We start from the raw sequence: 19,661 nt of genomic DNA, 5'->3' as shown, positions 1-19,661 counted from the left end.
TGCAGAATGACGTCATCCTAGCATCAGCAAAACCTTTGCTGTGAAAATCAATTTTTTCTTTACATACATATGGTGTATGTCCAGTACATATTTATGCCTGTATGAATGTATGTTCAGTGTATACATCTATACATAATGCAGAGTGTATTTAAGCAGTGAGGTATGATAAATGTACATGAATATCTACACATCTGATGGAGGACAGCTCTGAAAAACCGCAATAGAAATTGCTGAAACCAGGAAGAGGAAATAAGATAGGCAGGAGGACGAAAACGAGAATAGAGCAAAGCAAGAGAAAATGATGGGAAAACAAACAGAGAGGAAGGATGACAGGTAGAGAGAGAGAGAGAGCGATAGAGATAGATAGGGAGAGAGAGAGAAAGAGAGAGAGACGGGGAAGCATGAGACAAACGCTTTGATTGAGGCAATAGCACAGCTCTTTTGTCAGTCTGTACCCCTATCAGCACGAGCAGAGTAACATGCAATCTCTCGTCCGTCATAACAACGGATGGTTTTAATTTTCACCTCTCAGTTTCCCATTTGCTTGTTAAGGGAGAAAAGAAAAAAAACGATGGAAATGCACCAAGTGAAACACTTGTCAAGACCAGACCTGTCTAAACCCAGCACAACATGTTCCAAATCTCTGAGTTTTGGGTTGGCATTTTCGGATTCATTAGATGCCGGTGAATGGTTTGGCACATCTCTAGCCTAATAGTAGTTGTACCAAACAGTAGCAGTTTCAAGTTCAAGTGGTTTTAAGTAACAAGTTTTTACAAAGGACTGAATTATTTTAGCTGTAAATATCAGTTTTACGGTAATATTTCCTCTGCAGTAGCATACCCATTACCCTGTGAAACGCAAGTGACAAGTAAATGACCAATGGGGAGGGTATAGAACCAACCATGTAGCCAACTGCTAAAACTAGAAACTTGACATCATGAGAGCCAAAGGATCTAAATCAGATGATCAATGCAGATGCACTAGAGCTGACATGGAAATTGCATTTTGGTTACTATGGTAGCCTACGTAAGACTTTTCAGTGTGTTTTCATACTAAATGTAATGGAAGGGAAACTGGTAGACAGAAATTCAATAGATTCAAGTTAACTCTAAACGAGAGTGGCTACAATGAAGATTAGCATAGTTTCTCTGTTCCCAATTTTCCAGATTTTAGACATCATCGGTGTTAATATCTGGTGACACTCCCAAGATTCTGAGGTGTTACACATAGCCTACATATGAAATATTCCAATCTAATAATGTAATGTATGAATGTATGAATGTGTGTATATGTATGTGTGAAACTCATACAGTGAAATATTCAGTGTCTCACACATTTGAATTTTGCCTTTTTTTAAATCAAGTAAAGTAGATAATGGGAGGCAACTGTGCAGCATGGGAAAGATTCCTCTACATTCTCCTCAGAAATGATCTTTGAAGTGTAATATTCAGTGTGCCTTTGCAGAGGAGGCCGGTGGTGGCTGGCAGAGGGGGTAAATGGTTGGCTGGTTTGGTGACATTCAATCGATTAACAATACCACTCGTTGAATATTTGAATGTACTTAAATAATCCACAGAATAAAATATACATAATCCTTCGATCCATTCTAGACTGAGTGACTGCACGGCCTTGAAGAGCGTACTTCACCTTTGATTTTCAAACAAAAGGCACCATTTTTAAAACATGCATTCTTCCTCCTTTTGATCTTAAATGAAACGAAAGCAGCACTCAATCTCGGCTCTGCATTAAACTGCAGCTCAGCGGCTCAGGAGCGCATCTTTCGACCCCAGTGGAGAGTTTCAGCTGCCCACACGATGCCATTAGTGGCGTATCACATTTCCACTGTGTGCTAGTTGCTCGCGATCCGCGATAAGCGCTAAGAGCAGTCCCAGTGGGGACCGGCTGGCAAGCGCCTCCTTGTACCGCATGGACAGATGGCATCTCTGAGAGAATCGGTCATCAGCTGACACATACGACAGCCTCTGACAACACCTAAGTTTGCTTTTTTTCCTCCTGCATTCCCACGTTGCTTTGGCAAGCACTAACATCCCTGGCACAGCTTTGCATCATTAGTACAGGAGAAAGGATGCACATAAGTTTCCCAGAGCCAGCCAGCACAGCCCCGCTTAGCTTGACGTAAGAGAGAGCACTTCCACCTTCAGTCCCCCTGTGGTTGGTACTTGGGCTTTGGGGAGGATAAGGTAAGATAATCAGGTCTACTGCGTTAACTATGAGTGTTTTCCTAAATCAGTTCTTTATTGTTGTGGCGCTCCACTTCTGTACTTAATTAACAAGGCAAGCAGCATACACAGCCCATCCAAACACACTGAGGACCGTTTCTAGACTTCTACTGTATGTCATGAAATATATCCCTGTGGAGGAGCACTGGCTGATGATGCAAATAAATTGAGCTCCAAAAAGTGCACTTCTAATGGGCGAGGGAACACAAAATGTGGTGTAAATAGGGAGAATGGAAAACAACATGACGGGGAAATGGCATCTGAGTTACTAATGGTGATGACATAGACCACACAGAGTTTCTTTGTGGGGAGTGGGTTTGAATGAGGACAAATTCATTTCTAAACTGGAGCTTTTCTCTACCCGTTTCCTCCATCTCCGGGGTGAAAGCACGAGCAGCTCCAACAGGTTTTTTGGGGAAATGCAATTAAATGTCATGCAATCATTACATTACAATATGATTTAAAAATGTGACTGTACCTTTTCTGAGGTGAAATAAAAGTTTTCCCTTGAGTAGTTCCACTGTTAGGCTCTGGCCGTGCATTGCTTCCATATGGAGGAGATTGCCTGAGTTGATCAAGGTTTTAAACTTCAGGGAAAGCTTGTCTTTGGTTGGTTGACTGGAGTTTGGACTAAACTTGTAGACCAATGAGCTGCTCCCATCAAACTGCATCACATCAGACTCTACAAACACAAGAGTGAAAAACCATAATCATTACACAACCTTAGTCCTCAACAACAACAAGAGAACAAATATTGAGAGGGAGAGAATGCTCAGTCATTTATAATAAATCTTCTGTCCAGAAAGTTCCATGGTGAAATTATGCTTCTCTGACTGTACAGAATGAAAAATAATCAGAGTCAGTTGAGTGGAAATGTTTCTTGAGGCATTTTCTTTAATTTAGTCTATTGTAACAATGCAGTCCGCTCTCCTTTATCCTCCGCATGAAATGACTGCAGTCATAATTCCAGGGAAGTTGTCAGATGCACTTCAAACGCAGGCATTAGCATAGAGCTCTCTTTTATAATTGACGGCTCTTTGGTTCTTTTTGTTAAACTGTCAACACAGTTGATCAAGCGTCAACACATTAAGTGCCAGTGAAAAGCAGCCATTTTGCTTCAACCTGGAAACTCCTTCATGTGCAGGCCGTACAGTAAGTCTTGATTGCTCAGTACAGCTTAATTGCCCGCTAATGAATTGACGGCTTAAGACTGGCATAAAAACACAGCCCATAATAATAGGCTTGAATGTCAATCTGCCTTTGCTCTCAGAATTCCACAAATCTTTGTGATCCAGAACATAGCCCAACACGTCACTGCTGTCCAGTTTCATTTCTCGTATAATGCATCTCCTATCAGGGGGTGCCATTAAAAAACAATCGTGTATTTATGTAAAGCCAGTCATAAATCAGTCATGCAGATGGCAGATTTATTACACTGAACCAGTCCAAGGGTATTTGTTTATTTGTGTGGAATGTGTTAGTGTGCATTTGTCTTATTGTCAACACAAATCAGCACAATGATATACAGCAATAGACTAACTGCAGATCAGGAACAAACACCTCATAGTTCCCAGCCACTGAGCACTAAGAGACCTCTTTACAAAACCCCAATCTAATGTAATGTGCATCTTTATTATCTAGCACACTATAACCTTCCAAAAAAGTATTTTTTCCCCTCATCATCCAAAATGGCATGTTTCAGTTAAAGAGTCTGGTCATTTGTTATGTACACTGTATGCACCATAATACTTACTGTACTGGCAGCCATATGCTTCCAGTCTTAATCCAATTCTTCCATTTGGGTTCCAGTCCAGAGGGACAACTCTTAGGTGCCGAGCGAACATGGGCTGATGCAGTTTGAATGGCACTACACCGTCAGCATTTGTGTTTCCAGAAAACACCTGCAGCAGAGACAGTAAAAGAAATGTCAACATTTGTTTGAGGATTTCATGCAATGTAACTTATTCCAGTACAATGAATACAGCCTGTAATTTCCTATATTTCCTGAGAATTCAACCTCTGGCCTCGGCCTCGTTAGCCTTATTTACAAGTTTACAGAGCACAACAGCTCCTGGTTCAGCCAGTTAAAGGTCTACTGTGTGTCCTATCCATGCATTGAACTAGTTGAACATTGAACTGGCCCATTCAAAATGCTTAACAGTGTACTTACATGCCAACATTTCCCTTTTATGACCGACAAAACACACACTTTTTGTCTCCAGTCGAATGCACCTGATGCACTTTTAGTGGTGCTCATGATGTGTTTACAGTAAACCCTTAGCTTGGCAATGTCTAACACTACACTAAGCATCTGTGATCAGCGAAGATCAAGCCCTGGTGTCTCGACACAGAGAGATATATAGACTCTGGTGGTGACCTGGGAGATCCAGCAGCACAATGCAGGTGGCCAGGAATCGATAAGCGCTGTGCTTTCTCACTGCTGCGCCTCAGCTTCTCTTGCAGGAGCGGTGGGTCCTGAATACCCAATCTCTGGCCCTTTTTAACAGAGATCAATACCCACCCCTTTCACATGCGACAGAAAAACACAACATGATGCCCACGCGCTGACATCGCACCTGGCTTTGGCAAAGGGGCATACGGGTAACTGTGGAAGTAGGATGTGTTATGGAGTGAAGGGAATAAAAAAAACATGTTTTTTTTTTTTTTATTCATTTCGAAATATCTACTAGGACACAGCCCTGAATAAAACTGACTTCCTTTGTGGTTGTGTAATTCAGGGCTGAGTAGCATCCTCAGTGCCTTTGAAGGGATCAGCCGTCTGGAGAAGCCAAGCATTAAGCCGAACAAATTGCAGTGTTTCCTGCTGTGGACTCCGGAGAGAAAAGTGTCCTTTGAAATATGCCACAAGTCAAGGTGCAAATCCTCAAACATAAGGCCCTAGCTAGTTTTAACTCAAGAAGGGAAGCGGGAGACAGAGAGAAAGGGAGACACTCATACCCCCCCCCAAACCTAAAGCCTCAGCCCAACATGGCAAAATATGGAGAGCTTGTGAGTCATCGTCACACACACACACACACGCCTGCTGGCATCGCTTACATTGGAAGCACAGAAGGAGCTAGGTGATTGACAGGGCCAATTAACTTCACTTACACACTGAGACTCACAAGGGTCCTCTCGTATGTTATGCAGTCCATGCTACGAGCGGAGATAATTTAATACGAATTCCACAGTGAGAGTTTTAGCATGTGTAAAGTGGTACCAGTGTCTTTGTCTCTAATAGCAGAAATATACTGTGAGTGGCAAAATAAACATGTTAATTTTGAGGTAACTCTTAAAAAGTCATGTAACCTGGAGCGTTTTGTTTTCTCATCAACACTTAGGCTTGTTTTCTTCCCAGTAAAGCACTCCAAGGTCAGTGAAGATTAAAAAAAATAAAACAAATAAAAAAATAAATATCCCTGTTCATGTCCCCCGGGTTGTAACGACCCGAGAAAAACAAAACTGCAAGCACTGGGAGCTCCGTCCTGTCGATGTACCTGTGGGACACACACACACACACACTGCATGCAGGTGCCGGAAAAATAATATTTCGGATTTCTGCCAACTCACTCCGATGCTGTCTTCCTGTCGATACTGTCTCCAGTTATGTCCCGTGTCACTGAACATGAGCTGATAACCGGTGACCCAATCTGAACTCCCGTAGCGACCCTGTGTGGCGATAGCTGTGATTTCCGTTCGCTCCCCAAGGTTAATCTCGAGCCATTGGTATTTATTGGACTCCATTGGTGACCAGCCTCCAGCACCTATGGTGAAAGTAGATCAAGACAGAGGGAGAAACGGATTAGGTATACACTGGGCCTAATTCATGACTGTGAGTTTTTGTGTTCTGTAAAGAAGAATACTGAACTGAGGTACATTTTCAGTGACTGTGCTGACTAAATGATGTTTGTGAGAAATTCAATAGATTCCCTGGATGGAATGACCTCTGGAAAGGTACCTGATGTGACTTGGACCAACATGCTCTACAATTAGCAAATACCTAATTAAAAGCCTAAAAGACACTGTGTGAGTATAACACATGCCTGCAGGGGGACACAATCCAACCTCAGATAGCCACAGTCCTCCCATGTGTTTAGCTCAAATCACCTGGATTTGCTCATTTGCACAATTTTTCAGCCAGCAGGTTCTGCTAATCACTGAAACAGCAGGTTCTGTACAGAGGTGGCGCAAGCAGCAGGCAGTGTGTCTCGTTCCTGAACCCTCCTTCATCCACTGCAGGTGTGATAACTGATACTCCGACCTTAGACCAAATTACCCTATAGACTCCCTACGTATTTCTACAATGAGACAAAAGCTGCATAGGTGAGTTGCCATGGTTATGAAATCAAAGGAATAAACTTTGTCACAGGCGAATCTCAGTCACCTTTGAAACTGATCCCAACTACATTTTGGAAGTGGAGGCCGGGCCTAAGCGGTGAGATGGTGTTTAGTTTATGATGCAGATGTTTGACCAAGAACTTGCAGTTGTGTCATGGTTAGTTTCATCAAGTCAATCTCATGTTAACCGCATACTTCAGACCTTCACTCACAATACATTTTTTTCAATATTTTTGCAATATTTGACTGTGAAATATAACTCTAGGCGAAAGCAGAGCAACAAAATCTGTTTAGCCTATCAGGTCGTTTGCAAATAAGCATCACAATTAAAAGACAGGTTCCTTGCTGTCCTCTTCAGCAGTGGTTAAATGGTTCACTAGCCTGTTGAGCCGCAACCTTAGCATAAACTTTGTTTTGGAACCTAACCCTACTGTCCATTTTCGCACAACTACTGTCTCTCTCTTCTCCTCCCTTTCAGTGGCCGTAAACCCCGCTGGCTTCCCTTTGACGGCATGCCTAGGCTACTGTAAAGTGAGAGATTTAGTTACAACAACATGACTTTGAAAAGCAATCCTGTCACCATAGTCACGGAGAAACTAAAAAGTAATAAAAGTTTCCTTGAAGTTTATTTCACATGTGTTATTGTTATACAGATTTTCACGTCTTTTGTCATATAATTGTGAGGAAACCTGGCTTCCGCCACTGGCAGGTTAACCTGCCAGTGGCGGAAGCCAGGTTTCCTCACAATTATATGACAAAAGACGCCACCATGTAGGGTGCTTAGTTCATAAATCAGAACTTGTGGAAATATGGTCTGCAGCTTCGTTGTCCCCCAGGTGTCCAGTCATATCTTCATAGCACTTCTGTTTGGAGGTACTGTTATAATCTGTATATTGCTGTCACAAATGGCCACACTAAAATGGTACCCAGCAGTGCACATAAATACTTTAAGTGCATGTTGCCCACATGCATTCTTGCATTCAGTCTAAATGGACTTTAAATGTCATAATTAAATCACCTGCAGCTGTCAAATTACTGGAATTTAGGAATCACTGAAACGCTGCTAAATGGTCGACTGGCTTAGGCCTTGTCAATTTGGTGCCAGTTTTGACAATTAGAAGTAAAAACATATATCGTAGGCAAAATGTAAGAAGACAAATTATATGAGCTGTAGTTTCAATATTCACAATCAGCCAAAGCAATCTAGTCTCCAGCATTCGAAGTGTCAAGATGTAACACAATGTACATGTAAGGATTCATGACTATAAAAGGAAGAAACCATGCAAAAATGGCAGAAGTGGATGGAAGTGTTTAAAGTGGATTTGCTAATCTTTTGTTAAACCCTCTCTTTGTGATATATGTGCTATATAGGTATTGACCACAAGTTGTAATTGGGTTACATGAACAGGTGCCCAGGAACCAAGTAACCTCTCTTTCTACCCTTTTCATCCTGACAATGTCATTGGTTAGCTGACGCTAATCCCCATCCACATGGCTAAAGCAGGACCTGCCTGGAATTCCTGATTCTAAATGCCCAGTGTGTGACTTCTTAAGAGAATTAGATGCGTGAAATAGTGTATTGATTATGTCTTTAGAGGCCATTTTGTGTAGTACTGCTCTAGCAAAAGAAAATCTCTATGAAAGGACTGCACGGATATTTTTCATTAGACCCATCTTAGCAGATTTGACCAGATATACAAACTTTACAAGGTATAAATAATGCCTTTTCTTCTCTAGTGAGTACTTGTAATGTCTATTACCACAAGACAAAACAAGAGGTGATCTTTGTTTGAGAAACATCTATTATGAAAACACAAACGTTGACATGATTATATCTCACAAATAAGATGGCTGCATACAATTTTATCACCAGTCAGACAAGCTTCATCTCTAGGTAAACAAAATTACAATGTACTAGGGTCACCAAATATATTACACATTTATTATTTATTGTATGCGCTGTGAATGTGTTTAACAGACTGTTTAAATTAATATTAGATGCATTTCATTCCAGTTATCACACAATTTTAATCAAAAAAGCAATAATGTATTTCAATCTGCCAGTTGTCTTTGTATCACTGATGATGGCACAAGTGCATTTTACTTGAGAAGCAATAAATTACCATGAAACATGTCGTCTTGTTGACTGAAATGTATACACGGTGGCCATGATAAACCTGTTGGGTTGTATAGGCTGAGGGGAAGATGAACGACCTCACTGCCCCAATAACAATTCCTCTGACTTCACAACAGAGAGTGACAAAATGCTGTCTTGCTGCAATCATGTAACACATGTCAGAAGCGACAGAGCTTGGTGTAGATTCTATTAGGGCCGTGTGCATTTCTTGGCAGTTCTAATTTTTTGATATTCGAATATCTGACCGTGTCTACCCAAGGTTATTCGTGGAGGGATGCAGTTAATGGAAAAAGTATTGGGAAAGTAGTACAACCTTTTCTTGAGAGTGTGTATAGACCAACAGCTGATAAAATGCATGTATCAGCAGATACAGCACATACAATTTCACTGACCATCTTGGCTATACTTTCAAAGCAAATGAATCATCGACAGTCTTCACATTGGGATTTTGTTTCTTATTAGTATTACACTTGACAGCACAAATCTGCCCGCTTACCATTACTGGGATCTGTTGATATGCGCACGCTGTGGTCCTGTTCGTTCTGTCAGGATTTTTTTTTTGTTGATACTGACCGACGGACTATACATACTCCCTTACATAGTAAACAGGGTACCTTACATGCTATTTTGCAGCGGATGGCTTTGTTCCTCAGTGAAAATGCCTTTACTAACTATCTGTTCTCACCTTTTACTTTTTGGAGAAGCTTGATTGTAGTTCCCTAAGACAAATGTCTACACAGTTGCTTTTATGATTCAGGAATAAGCCATCTGTGTCGTTTTTTTTACGGGCAGGTCCTTAAATATTTACCAGAATGCTCGAGGAGGATGGTGCAGAAGGGAAGGAGGTGGAATGCATTTCTTGAAAGAGATCAGCTGGGAGAATGGATTTTTTGAAAGTAGATGATCAAGTGCATATTTACCTTGGATTTGCCCAACACAGGAGAAGAGGGAGTGTGTGCATGACAGAGAGAGAGAGAGAGAGGGAGGGAGAGAGAGGGTGTAAGAGAGAAATGGAGAGAGAAAGGGAGAGAGAGGGTGTAAGAGAGAGAATGGTTATTGCAAGGCAGAGCGACAATAATAGAAGCGGCCTGACGAATGTGACAGGATGTGAGTCGTGTTTGTGTATGCGAGAGAGGAGATGGAGATGGTGGGGGGTTTAGGAGCCGGTGAGTGCTGGGCGCTTCCCAATCCACACCGCAGAGTCCAAACGCCAGATGGACCTGGCAGAGAAGCCTAGGTGAAAAGACTAGGTTGTGATGGGAGATTCCAGAGTAAATACTGACATCCACTATTGTGCTGGGCTGATCTTCATTATCCCATTGTCAACTGTCAATCACGAATTTAGATGAATGCTGTGTTTGAAGGAGTGTTTTGTTCTTAAATAGAAACAGCACCCATCTACCAATTTGAGAGGCCAGTAACTCTAAGGCTAGCCTTTCTCAATGAAAATAACATGGGAGGGAATGTATTGCCTATCTGACCTGCCACTGTGAACGCCTGTGTGATGCTTTGCTGTTGTATTCGCAGAGGGGTTGAAACACTACTTACTACGATACAAAAAAAAAAATCATACAAATTAAAATAAGTGTTGCAAAATTACGGGAATATTTAAAGTTGGAACTTTCTGATGGGAATTAACGGGAATATGCGGGAATTAACAGGAATATACGGGAATTACCGGGAATATATGGGAATTAACGGGAAATTTTGGGGTTATTTATACTAACTGTATTTACCTTGTCAACTTTCAACTTTTAACCATCACGTCTACAGCCCGTATGCCTATGTGCAGTTCCCTTAATCTGCACATAACAACACACTGTCCAGTAAACGCAGACCTAACTTCAACGGTGCAGAGGTAGAGGTACTGTTGCAGAATCTAGATGTGTCCATTCTATTCCACTATGGCTATATCCACGCGATTGAGTTTAGTCCTTATTTATTTATTCACTGCCATTTGCAGTGTTCGTGTAGTGCTTTTATGTATTATATAATACATCACGATGCCTCGTAGAATCATGACCATAAATGTGAAACGTAATTGTTTATGATACAAATATCCTCATATTTATTATTATTCTAATTATTTAAATCCGAGGATGTCTGTTAAATTGATGTGAACGCAATCACAAACGATTTTCTCACAAATTCAGCCCTTAAGAACACGGGCGCACTCCAATCTGGCTGATTTATGACCGCTATTTAGCATTCTTAAACTCTGTTCTAAATTAAGAACGAATCCCAGATGAGAACATTTTCATGAATGCCAGAATTGCCCCGGGAACTTCGTAAGTGGACTTAAGAAGAAATGTATTCTGCGTTTGAGAATGAGGTCCAATGTTCCCAACTAGCTGCATCCAGGGTCCAGCTGAGCTAGGCTTGCCTAGTCTTGTTTACAACTACATTTAAGTTCCCTGTTATAGGCTAACTTTTGATTTTTCTTTTTTTTTCAAAATTCCCCAAATTCCCGAGCTTAACCTCCCATGGAAAGTTTCCGGAAATTTCCCCCCCCTTTGCAACCCTAGTCCTTGCTCCCTCAAGTGTGAACCTTCTAACCCATATGGCTGAACTAGGTGTGCATGGCAACTGTACAGGTGGCATACCTTTAAACCATAGGGATGCACCTTCCACTTTTATTGCCACAAAGGGAAAAATGCAACAAATAATCGCCCTAGGTTGCATTGGTCTTGATAACAGACTATGTGTGTCTGTGTGTGTGTGTGCGTGTGTGTGTGTGTGTGTGTGTGTGAGTGTGTATGTGAGGGGGTGGTATTCATCCCTGACACAAAGATGAAAGCAATTTGCAACTCTAGCTTCACTCAGTTTCCCCCCTCTGAGTTGGCAGGTGGTAGAACAACCTCATCCAGGTTTGTACAACCTGATAGTGAACCATCATCACCTACCTCAAGCACATTGACACCCTTATACACAAACACACCCAACACACACTTTTCTCATGCCACACTACGCCAACCCTTACATGAGGGGAGGGAAGTCTGTTAAATTGGCCAGAGCAGAGAGTGGGCAGGGTTGGCAGGGTTGACAGGGTGAGAAGATAAAACAGAATTACTGTTTTTTGAAGAATTACTGTTTTTTTGAACCCCCTGATTTAAAAATCCTTAAAGATTCATTGAGACTCCTCTCTTGGCCAGGAAAGACAGTTGTTTGACAGTAACCCAAATGTACACTATAAATGGACCCGCCTCCTCCATATGTAATATGAGACATTACCATACCTAACATCAAAGCAGAAGCCGCTGAAACTAGCCAACCTTCATAGCAGGTAATGCCCGGTGTACCAGGTTTTCATGACATCCTGTGTTATTGGCTCCAATGTTTCTTCCTTGCACTAATGGGGCTCTGAGCACACTGTGGAGTCCTCCTGCCACAGTCCTGGCACGCACGCTCCTGACTCGACTCATCAGCAACACCCTCCAGCCCTTGATTAGCTGTTAGCTGAATCACATGTGCTATCGCTAGGCAGCTTGGCAGAGCCCCAGGAGTGTGTGTGTGTGTGTGTGTTTTTTTCCTCCTGAATTTACAACCGCCAGTTATCTAGACTCATTAGTCTACCCTCCCTCAAAGCTCTGAACACCTACACCAGCCTGGGAGGTCAAAGACTGGCAGAGTGTCCTACCATCTGCACCTAGGCACAGGCAATCTATCAAGCACTGAGCCGACATATTTTTCAGTTTGAAAAAGGAGAGTTTCAAGTGACCAATTTTGTGGCAGTTATTCAAGTGGCAATTTTGTGGCTATTTCCAAACTAAAAATGTCATATACCGAGTTCTAAAGGCACGACATACTTTGTAGGACTGGGACAAAACAATTTAGCTGTAAAACACCATTGCCCACAGTCACAAACGCTTTATATAAGTGTGCTTGCATTTGTTGTTGAATAATGACCCTGTTTTGACATTTGGGAGAGCACAAAAGGTTAGGCTTAATGACCACTTCAGTTAGACACTGCCATTGACACTGTGATGGGAGCGAACACATTGACCTTTCCTCATTACTGCCAGGAAATAAACAGCAAGTTTGAGCCAAATAGCCACGGAAAACAAAATAAAAAACACTTTGCACTTGCACAGTTCAACCTTCCGAGATTGCAGAACATATCCATGGAAAAAAACTTCCTTTTTTTTTACCCAACCTACATGTGTCAGCGTGTCCCAGAGAGAGTCATATTAATGGATGGCAATGAGAGGGTAATCTCCTGGAGTGTAAACTACCCTAATCTCTATTTAAAGTCACTTCAAATCAGAGAACCGTCTTGTTCTCCTCTCATGACCAAAACGGACGCTAACATTCCTCCGGGCAAGCAGAGAGCTAAGAGGTTAATGACAGGTCAGTCATGATGTGCCAGCAGTGTTGAGACTCAGCTTTGGAAGTCAGCATCGCCTCATTAGATATCCAAGCCAGACATCGAGCCGTCAACAGTGTGATTGGTGATGTTTCAAATATCAGGGCGTTTTCACACCTAGCTGGATTGGAGGATTTATTTTGAACAACTAGAGTTTCTATTTACATTTGGTTTGTTGTTTGGGCAAATGAGAATACAATTTCTGATATTCTCTGTAGTGAGAGTGCAAAACTGACTCAATGGACGAAAGGATCCAAAAATGGGTAAATAATCTATGGTGGGTGTGGTTAGCCTTAAGAACTTGTAATTAAGCGAGATAAGTAACATTTTATAGCCAAATGTATCTTGACCTGATATGCCCTGAAAGTTCCCCTAAGAGTATGCCTTTTTCTAGGCTTTTGGCAGTACCAGGTCTTCAATGAAGCATATGCATCAATGTTTTGAAGACAGACTTAATTGCTGTTCAGCTTGAATGCACTGCACATTTGGTTAATTGATTGGTAGCATAAACAGAGATAAACAATTCATGTAGCTGATGCTGGTCCATTGTTTACCTCCATGACACTATATTCCTGTCACAGAAATGACACATTTAAGGTGCAGTCCTTCATCCTAGGGAAAGGTTGTTGAAATTTGAACGCTTCCGTGCTCCTGTACTGTGTATTATATTAATGAGTAGCATGCAATTCCTGTCAGATATTAATGTGTGTGGATTCTGACAGACAAATTAGCCTACTGCCCAAACGTCTGATAAACAATAGAAGAGTTTGGGTTGCACATGGTGTTTGAGAGTTTGCTTGTAGAAATGCTGCCACAAGAAAACAAGCCAACCCAAACAGTAAATGCAAAACAAATGTCGTTTTTCATAAACATTTTGTCTCCTGTTATGAAATAAAATAGAGAAATTAAAAGGTGCAAAATTCTCAGGAAAATCCTAAAAATGAAACCTCTTGAAATGGTTCAAAAGGGAAAAGAGTCTGAGGCATATTCTCCGCCTACATAACTTTAAAAAGAATATAAGAAAAGGCAGAGGGCACTCACTCTGAACTAGACCACGAGCTGAACTGAATTGCTGTGCCAGCATGGCCTTTTCAAAATCTTTTCTTTGAATGTAAGTCTTGGACATGTCATTATATGAAAAAGGCTTTAATAGTCAGAAAGTGACCCTTGAAACCTTTCTTCTTGACTGGACGGAGAAGAGAGTAATGAAGTGTCTTTGTAATGTAGAGAAAGCTGATTTTCTAACAGAAAGATTTTGAAAAGAAGTCTGGCTTTATTACTTATTTAGTAATTACCATGGTGAATATGTGAAATATGATGTGAAAAAAGACAACGCGCCTTTTCCTGAGGATACAGGTTGCAATGCGAGTTTGCATTGAATATAAAATTAATATTGCCTCTGATCGTTCTGACAGCAGGACAAAACAGTCTGTACATGGGTTTGGCTAGGCAAACAGTATTCCTTTGCAGACCAGATGCTTGTCTAATGAACTATGCATTTGCTCATCAATAATTTACAGTTTTTCCACCTGCTAGCAACCAGGGAAATGAGAGGACACTGTAGCAATAAGGCCTTCCATTGAAATCAACATCCTTTGATGGCAAAGGTTGTATACTGTATATGTTTATGCTTGTGGAAACATGGAACAGTTAGATGATAATTAAGCTGATAGAACACTGACCAGTGTGTATGACCGCACCTGTACATTAGGCTGGTTGAGATCAATTGAACACATCCACACATTTCTGGGTTGTAATGAACAAACAGATCAATGGGAGATAATCCAACTGCTTTTAATCCAAGTGATTTTCAGTAAAAGGAATTCTATTGAGCTTTAATTTAATTTGACATCAAATTTGCACATTTAAAGCCACATTATGCATCTGACATGCATCCTTCTGTAACTTTTAGCTCTCGCCAAGGAGTAAAAGCCAGTCCAAGACTGACTGAGAGAATACTGTGCTGGCTTTCTCTTATAGCTAGCGCATCGGTCTAGTTGTTGCCATAGGTGCCATAGGCCATATGCGTGAGGTGGTGCCATAAAGCATTACGTAGTTCTTGCGATAGGTCTCGTGCCCTGTATCCCAAAGTTACGTAGCGCAATACCACGCACACCAGGTGTGCTGTGGCAGTGGCACAGACCCCATTCTCTGTATTACAAGTCAGTGTACAACCAAAATGATTTTGAAGCTGTTGTTTTAAAGTAACACTATGTAACAATTTGACACTTTTTGAGGTATGGTTTTATAGGCAACTAGTTTTGGTACCATCCTCAAATTAATTTTGATAGCATATGGTCATGTGAAGGACAGATAAACACCTGTGTTTTTCCCACTAACCATCCAGGATATGCCCTATGTAGTTCTGTGTTCCGGGCTGGAACACCCTGAAAAAAATGGAAGAAAAGGTTTCACAGCATGACATTGCCAAATATTCTGCCAAAAGACACCAGTTAGTGTGTTGGCAAGCTTCTATCAGTGTCAACTGGGCTGTTGGTGGTGTTTGCAAGGTTTATGCATGCCTTTTAGGTAGTTAGCTTTGCTAGTTTTGGAACAGAACTCCTTATTGCTGCTTTAAGGTACAATTGTTGCATACTGTTACTTTAAGACTAATATTATTAAGCCTCCATTTCAGGGTAATGACAGTCATTTAAATGTAACTGTCATGACTAAATGTTGAGGGAAAAAGTACAATTGAAATGCTGAATACTGTTATGCATACTTCTAGAGGGAGTCAACCTGAAGTCCTCAGTGCTGTGACTTCTGTTAAAAAAATCGATGACAAAATAACCGGAATATTTTCCAGCAGTTTGACAATGGAATTCCAAGCCTCTCTCCTATTCCTTTTGTGGGTTAATGTATAATTATTTATGTAATCACAATTCTTCAAACTAATTGCAAAAAAAGAGGAAAAATAGTTTTATTATTTTCTAAACAATGCATCACAGGAATGTTGCTACAGAGGGACTATACTTTAGAGTTGACGGTGATTCATGTGATTGGTTCAGGATGCTGATATTCAGAATAGGGCACTGTATTACTCTTTTAATATTAATATTATTCTTTCCATTGAGTAAAATGCATTCAGGGCCTGACTTCATCAACTGTTATTCTCAAGTGTATGAAAACAGAGTGTGGCAATGAATACCGATATACAGTACTTTGAATGTTCTCTGCTACAGAGATGAGAGATAAGCTATTTTCACACACAGGATATCAGGATACACTGAAATAGAAAGACTTTGTCAAAGGAAAGTTCTAAACATTTCCATCCAAAAGAATGTAGTAATCTTCATCATATTAGAATATTGAAATTGTTATGAACTGTGCACCCAGACATTCCCAAAACCTTTTTGGCATGAGGTAGAATCTTTAAATATTACATTAGTTTGTCTCTCAAAACAACTTGTTATTATGCATAAAAATGGGTCAACCCTCATCACTATAGGAATGATAGTTTGTCTCTCAAAACAACTTGTTATTATGCATAAAAATTGGTCAACCTTCATCACTATAAGAATGATCGGGTGAAAGATTTTCTGATACATTTTCTGAGGCACCATAACTCTGCAGATCAGTGAAATCTGGAGATGGCACTGTGTGGGATAACATATACAGTAATCTGGAGATGGGACTGTGTGTGATAACATATAATCTGGAGATGGCACTGTGTGTGATAACATATAATCTGGAGATTGGACTGTGTGTGATGACATATAATAGTATGGGGACCAGTCCTAACCATACAATTCATGTTCACAATATGTCCTATGGACACTCCTGATTTTTAAGATGTGTAAACTCTTAACATCAACTCTTAACATCAACTCTTGACATGTCTATGTGTTGGTCATTTGTTATGGACCTTAGCACTGGGTGTCAATATAAGATGCACTGTATAGGTCATAAAATAACATTCTATAGAATGATGTCAGTATGATCAAGGTTTACCATAAAGCTGTAATAAAAGCCAGTGCTGCTAACACTCTCCTTTCCCGGAAAAAAGAAAAGCCATTAATGACATTTAAATGTAAATGTGTTGAACTGAAATGGTAATGACATCTGACGTTCACCATAACTTTGGCCTGACACGTATGCATGGAAATCACATGCCATAATGGTATAGCATGGGATAGGCAGCACACAGCGATAAGTAAATATGCTGCATAGCTTTGTGTTTTTCATCAAAAAAGTGCTGACATGCGTCAGACCAAACTCCACGGGCATGATGCCACACTATACAGATGGCAGCACAATGCCAGGTCACTTATTTTCCAAGTCTTGCTACTTCTATGCAAATGGGCTCTTACCCCAAGCTGAGCTCAGTATTTCTAAAGGGGGCTGACCTGGTGCTGTTGCAAAATGAAGTCTTTAATACTCCTTACAAATGTCTACACCATTACTATGGCTTCTCCGTACCATGTCAAATCAGGAAGTCTTTCTGCTCTCTAAAGTAGCATTGTCTCTACTAAAGTAAGCTCTCTTCTCGCAACTATAAGTAGAGAGTTTTTTTCTTCTGTTTAGGCACCTGAGAAAACAGTTCTTATTTTGTCATGGTTCCCACTGATGTTTTGCAACACAAAACAGCACAAACACAACAGTACATGAACAGCTTTCAGTAATTAATACACATGAGCATATGGGCACCATCACTTGGTGGAAATGCCTGTTCAGTGTCTATGATCGCCTTTAGCACAGAAACCCATTTCAAATGTAACACAGTAGATTAGCTGTTTCTTTCCCTCAGCATATGTTAGTGTTCTCTAGAGCTGTGTTTCTCAAAAAACAAGGTGCGCCTTTCTAAGATGACTCTGCAGAGTATCTGGTGATGGAGAGAGTAAATTATCCTATTTACTTGTTGTGACAGTTAACAAAGTATGAATATCTGTTAATAAATATCCATAACATACAGTTTTATTTGTTGAAAAATGCATTGTTACTAAGGCAAAAGCTGCAAGCAAGATGAACAGGGTTGAACAGGGCATTAGACTGACTAGTTTTAATTTATCTCTGTCATGTTCTGCGGTGGAATCTACTAGGCAGATTTAAAAATGTCAAGGGCTTTTCCAAGAGTTTTTTTGCCAGGGCCATTGCTATGAAATACATTTACTGATCTCTTTAACATAGTTGCTTCAGAGATAAGGCTCAAAGGTTTAACTCATAGTGGATGCTGGGGTAGCTTTTTTCTAAGCCTTGTCATCAAAGGCTAGACCCACTGTCTAAGATTTTGAAAATCCCCTTTCTATGAGTTTCAAGAGCAGACATAAGGGCAGGAGCTCCTTTTACTACTGGAGCACACATACTGTACAGACCCCCTGAGAGGTGGACATATGTATAGACCATAAGTTTGAAAAGTATGATTACCTTCTAAAGACTTCTGTCTTGTCTGATATTCTATAAACTTGATGAACTATACAAAATGTGTTTGCCGACATCTCAGGTACAGGAGGGCCTTTTGCTGTGGCCTGCGTGTTTTGCCAGGTACGGTACTGTACAAAGGTTCTGCAAGCCACTGAGTCTGTAGAGAAACCCAATCAGTCTAGTCAGTGATGTAAATGAGGTGTTGACAGCACCGCACAGTGTTGCGATGACATGCAAGCCAAACAGCCTGCCAATCCAACCAGTCCAGACCGTTTAGTTGCGCGATATAAAAGGAGACAAACAATGGCCACGCGCTGATGCCAAGACTGGGCTTTTCTGCATGTGTGCATTTCAGATAAAACTCAAACTGTCTCTCTCTTTTCTCTGGTTGTCTATCAAAACCCATGATAAGCTAGCAGGACTCTCCAAGCCAGTCAGTGGGGGTTTGCACAACACAACTGGATTACAACTGGAAACTCAACTGTTTGTTTGCTTGTATTTTCTCTAAGTGCTGCCAAGAGTGTCTTTAAAAAGTATGCAAGACTTCAAGGTGCATATTCCAGAATTCGTTTTCTAACTTGGACACCATGACTAAATGAATTACTATAATTTACACTACTGTCCTTCCAGTGTAGAAACAAATAACCTGAGGTGCAGCATGGCAGTGGGTTAACCCAGTCACCTTCTGTCATTTTCACTTGATCAAGGACCAGCGTAAATCCAGGCAGGCTATGGCAGTCATCTTCCAGCCAGTCGACTAATAAGCCGGCTTCCTTGCCGCTCACACCCTAATGCTATTTATACTCACGCCACTCAATTTAAATCAAATCCCTGAGGCTTGACCTACAATCACTTACGACATGCCGAGCATTTGGCTGGTCATAAACCTGGCATTGCCCCTGCTTTAACCTGATTCGCTGTCTGAATTTCATGATGGTTTGGAAAGGAAGTGGGGGAGGCAGCAGGACAAACACGCAACAAAAACAATCACCAAAACACCAACAAACAAAAAAGCACTAGAGGGAATTTGCAACAGTAGTCATCATATCTTTTATGCACAGCCTTTCAGACTCTTGTCGTGAGTGACAATTAATTGGAAGCCCACTTAAAAGACAAGCCTATTGACAACAAAAGCCGCCATATGTGCAACTGAATCAGATCTGTAATTAAAACGTGAGACGTGACAGCTTTACTCCACTGATGCACTCCCAGTGGTATGACC

At 40.9% G+C, this 19,661-nt stretch overlaps 1 protein-coding gene across 2 annotated transcripts in view; it reads right to left on the bottom strand.

The window, feature by feature from the left end:
* The window catches only part of cntnap3 (contactin associated protein family member 3), an 89,318-nt gene that overhangs the window by 44,369 nt on the left and 25,288 nt on the right, over window positions 1-19,661 (bottom strand). For both annotated transcript variants that reach the window (XM_031559062.2, XM_031559060.2), the window contains exons 3-5: window positions 5,811-6,004; window positions 3,994-4,141; window positions 2,719-2,922 (exon numbers count right to left, since the gene is read on the bottom strand). In XM_031559062.2, coding sequence (XP_031414922.1) covers window positions 2,719-2,922; window positions 3,994-4,141; window positions 5,811-6,004 — 546 coding nt within the window. The remainder of the gene's footprint in view (window positions 1-2,718; window positions 2,923-3,993; window positions 4,142-5,810; window positions 6,005-19,661) is intronic.

This window comes from Clupea harengus, chromosome 21, assembly GCF_900700415.2.
Source record: "Clupea harengus chromosome 21, Ch_v2.0.2, whole genome shotgun sequence".
Classification (NCBI taxonomy): domain Eukaryota; kingdom Metazoa; phylum Chordata; class Actinopteri; order Clupeiformes; family Clupeidae; genus Clupea; species Clupea harengus.
This window is presented reverse-complemented; position numbering and strand designations above follow the sequence as displayed.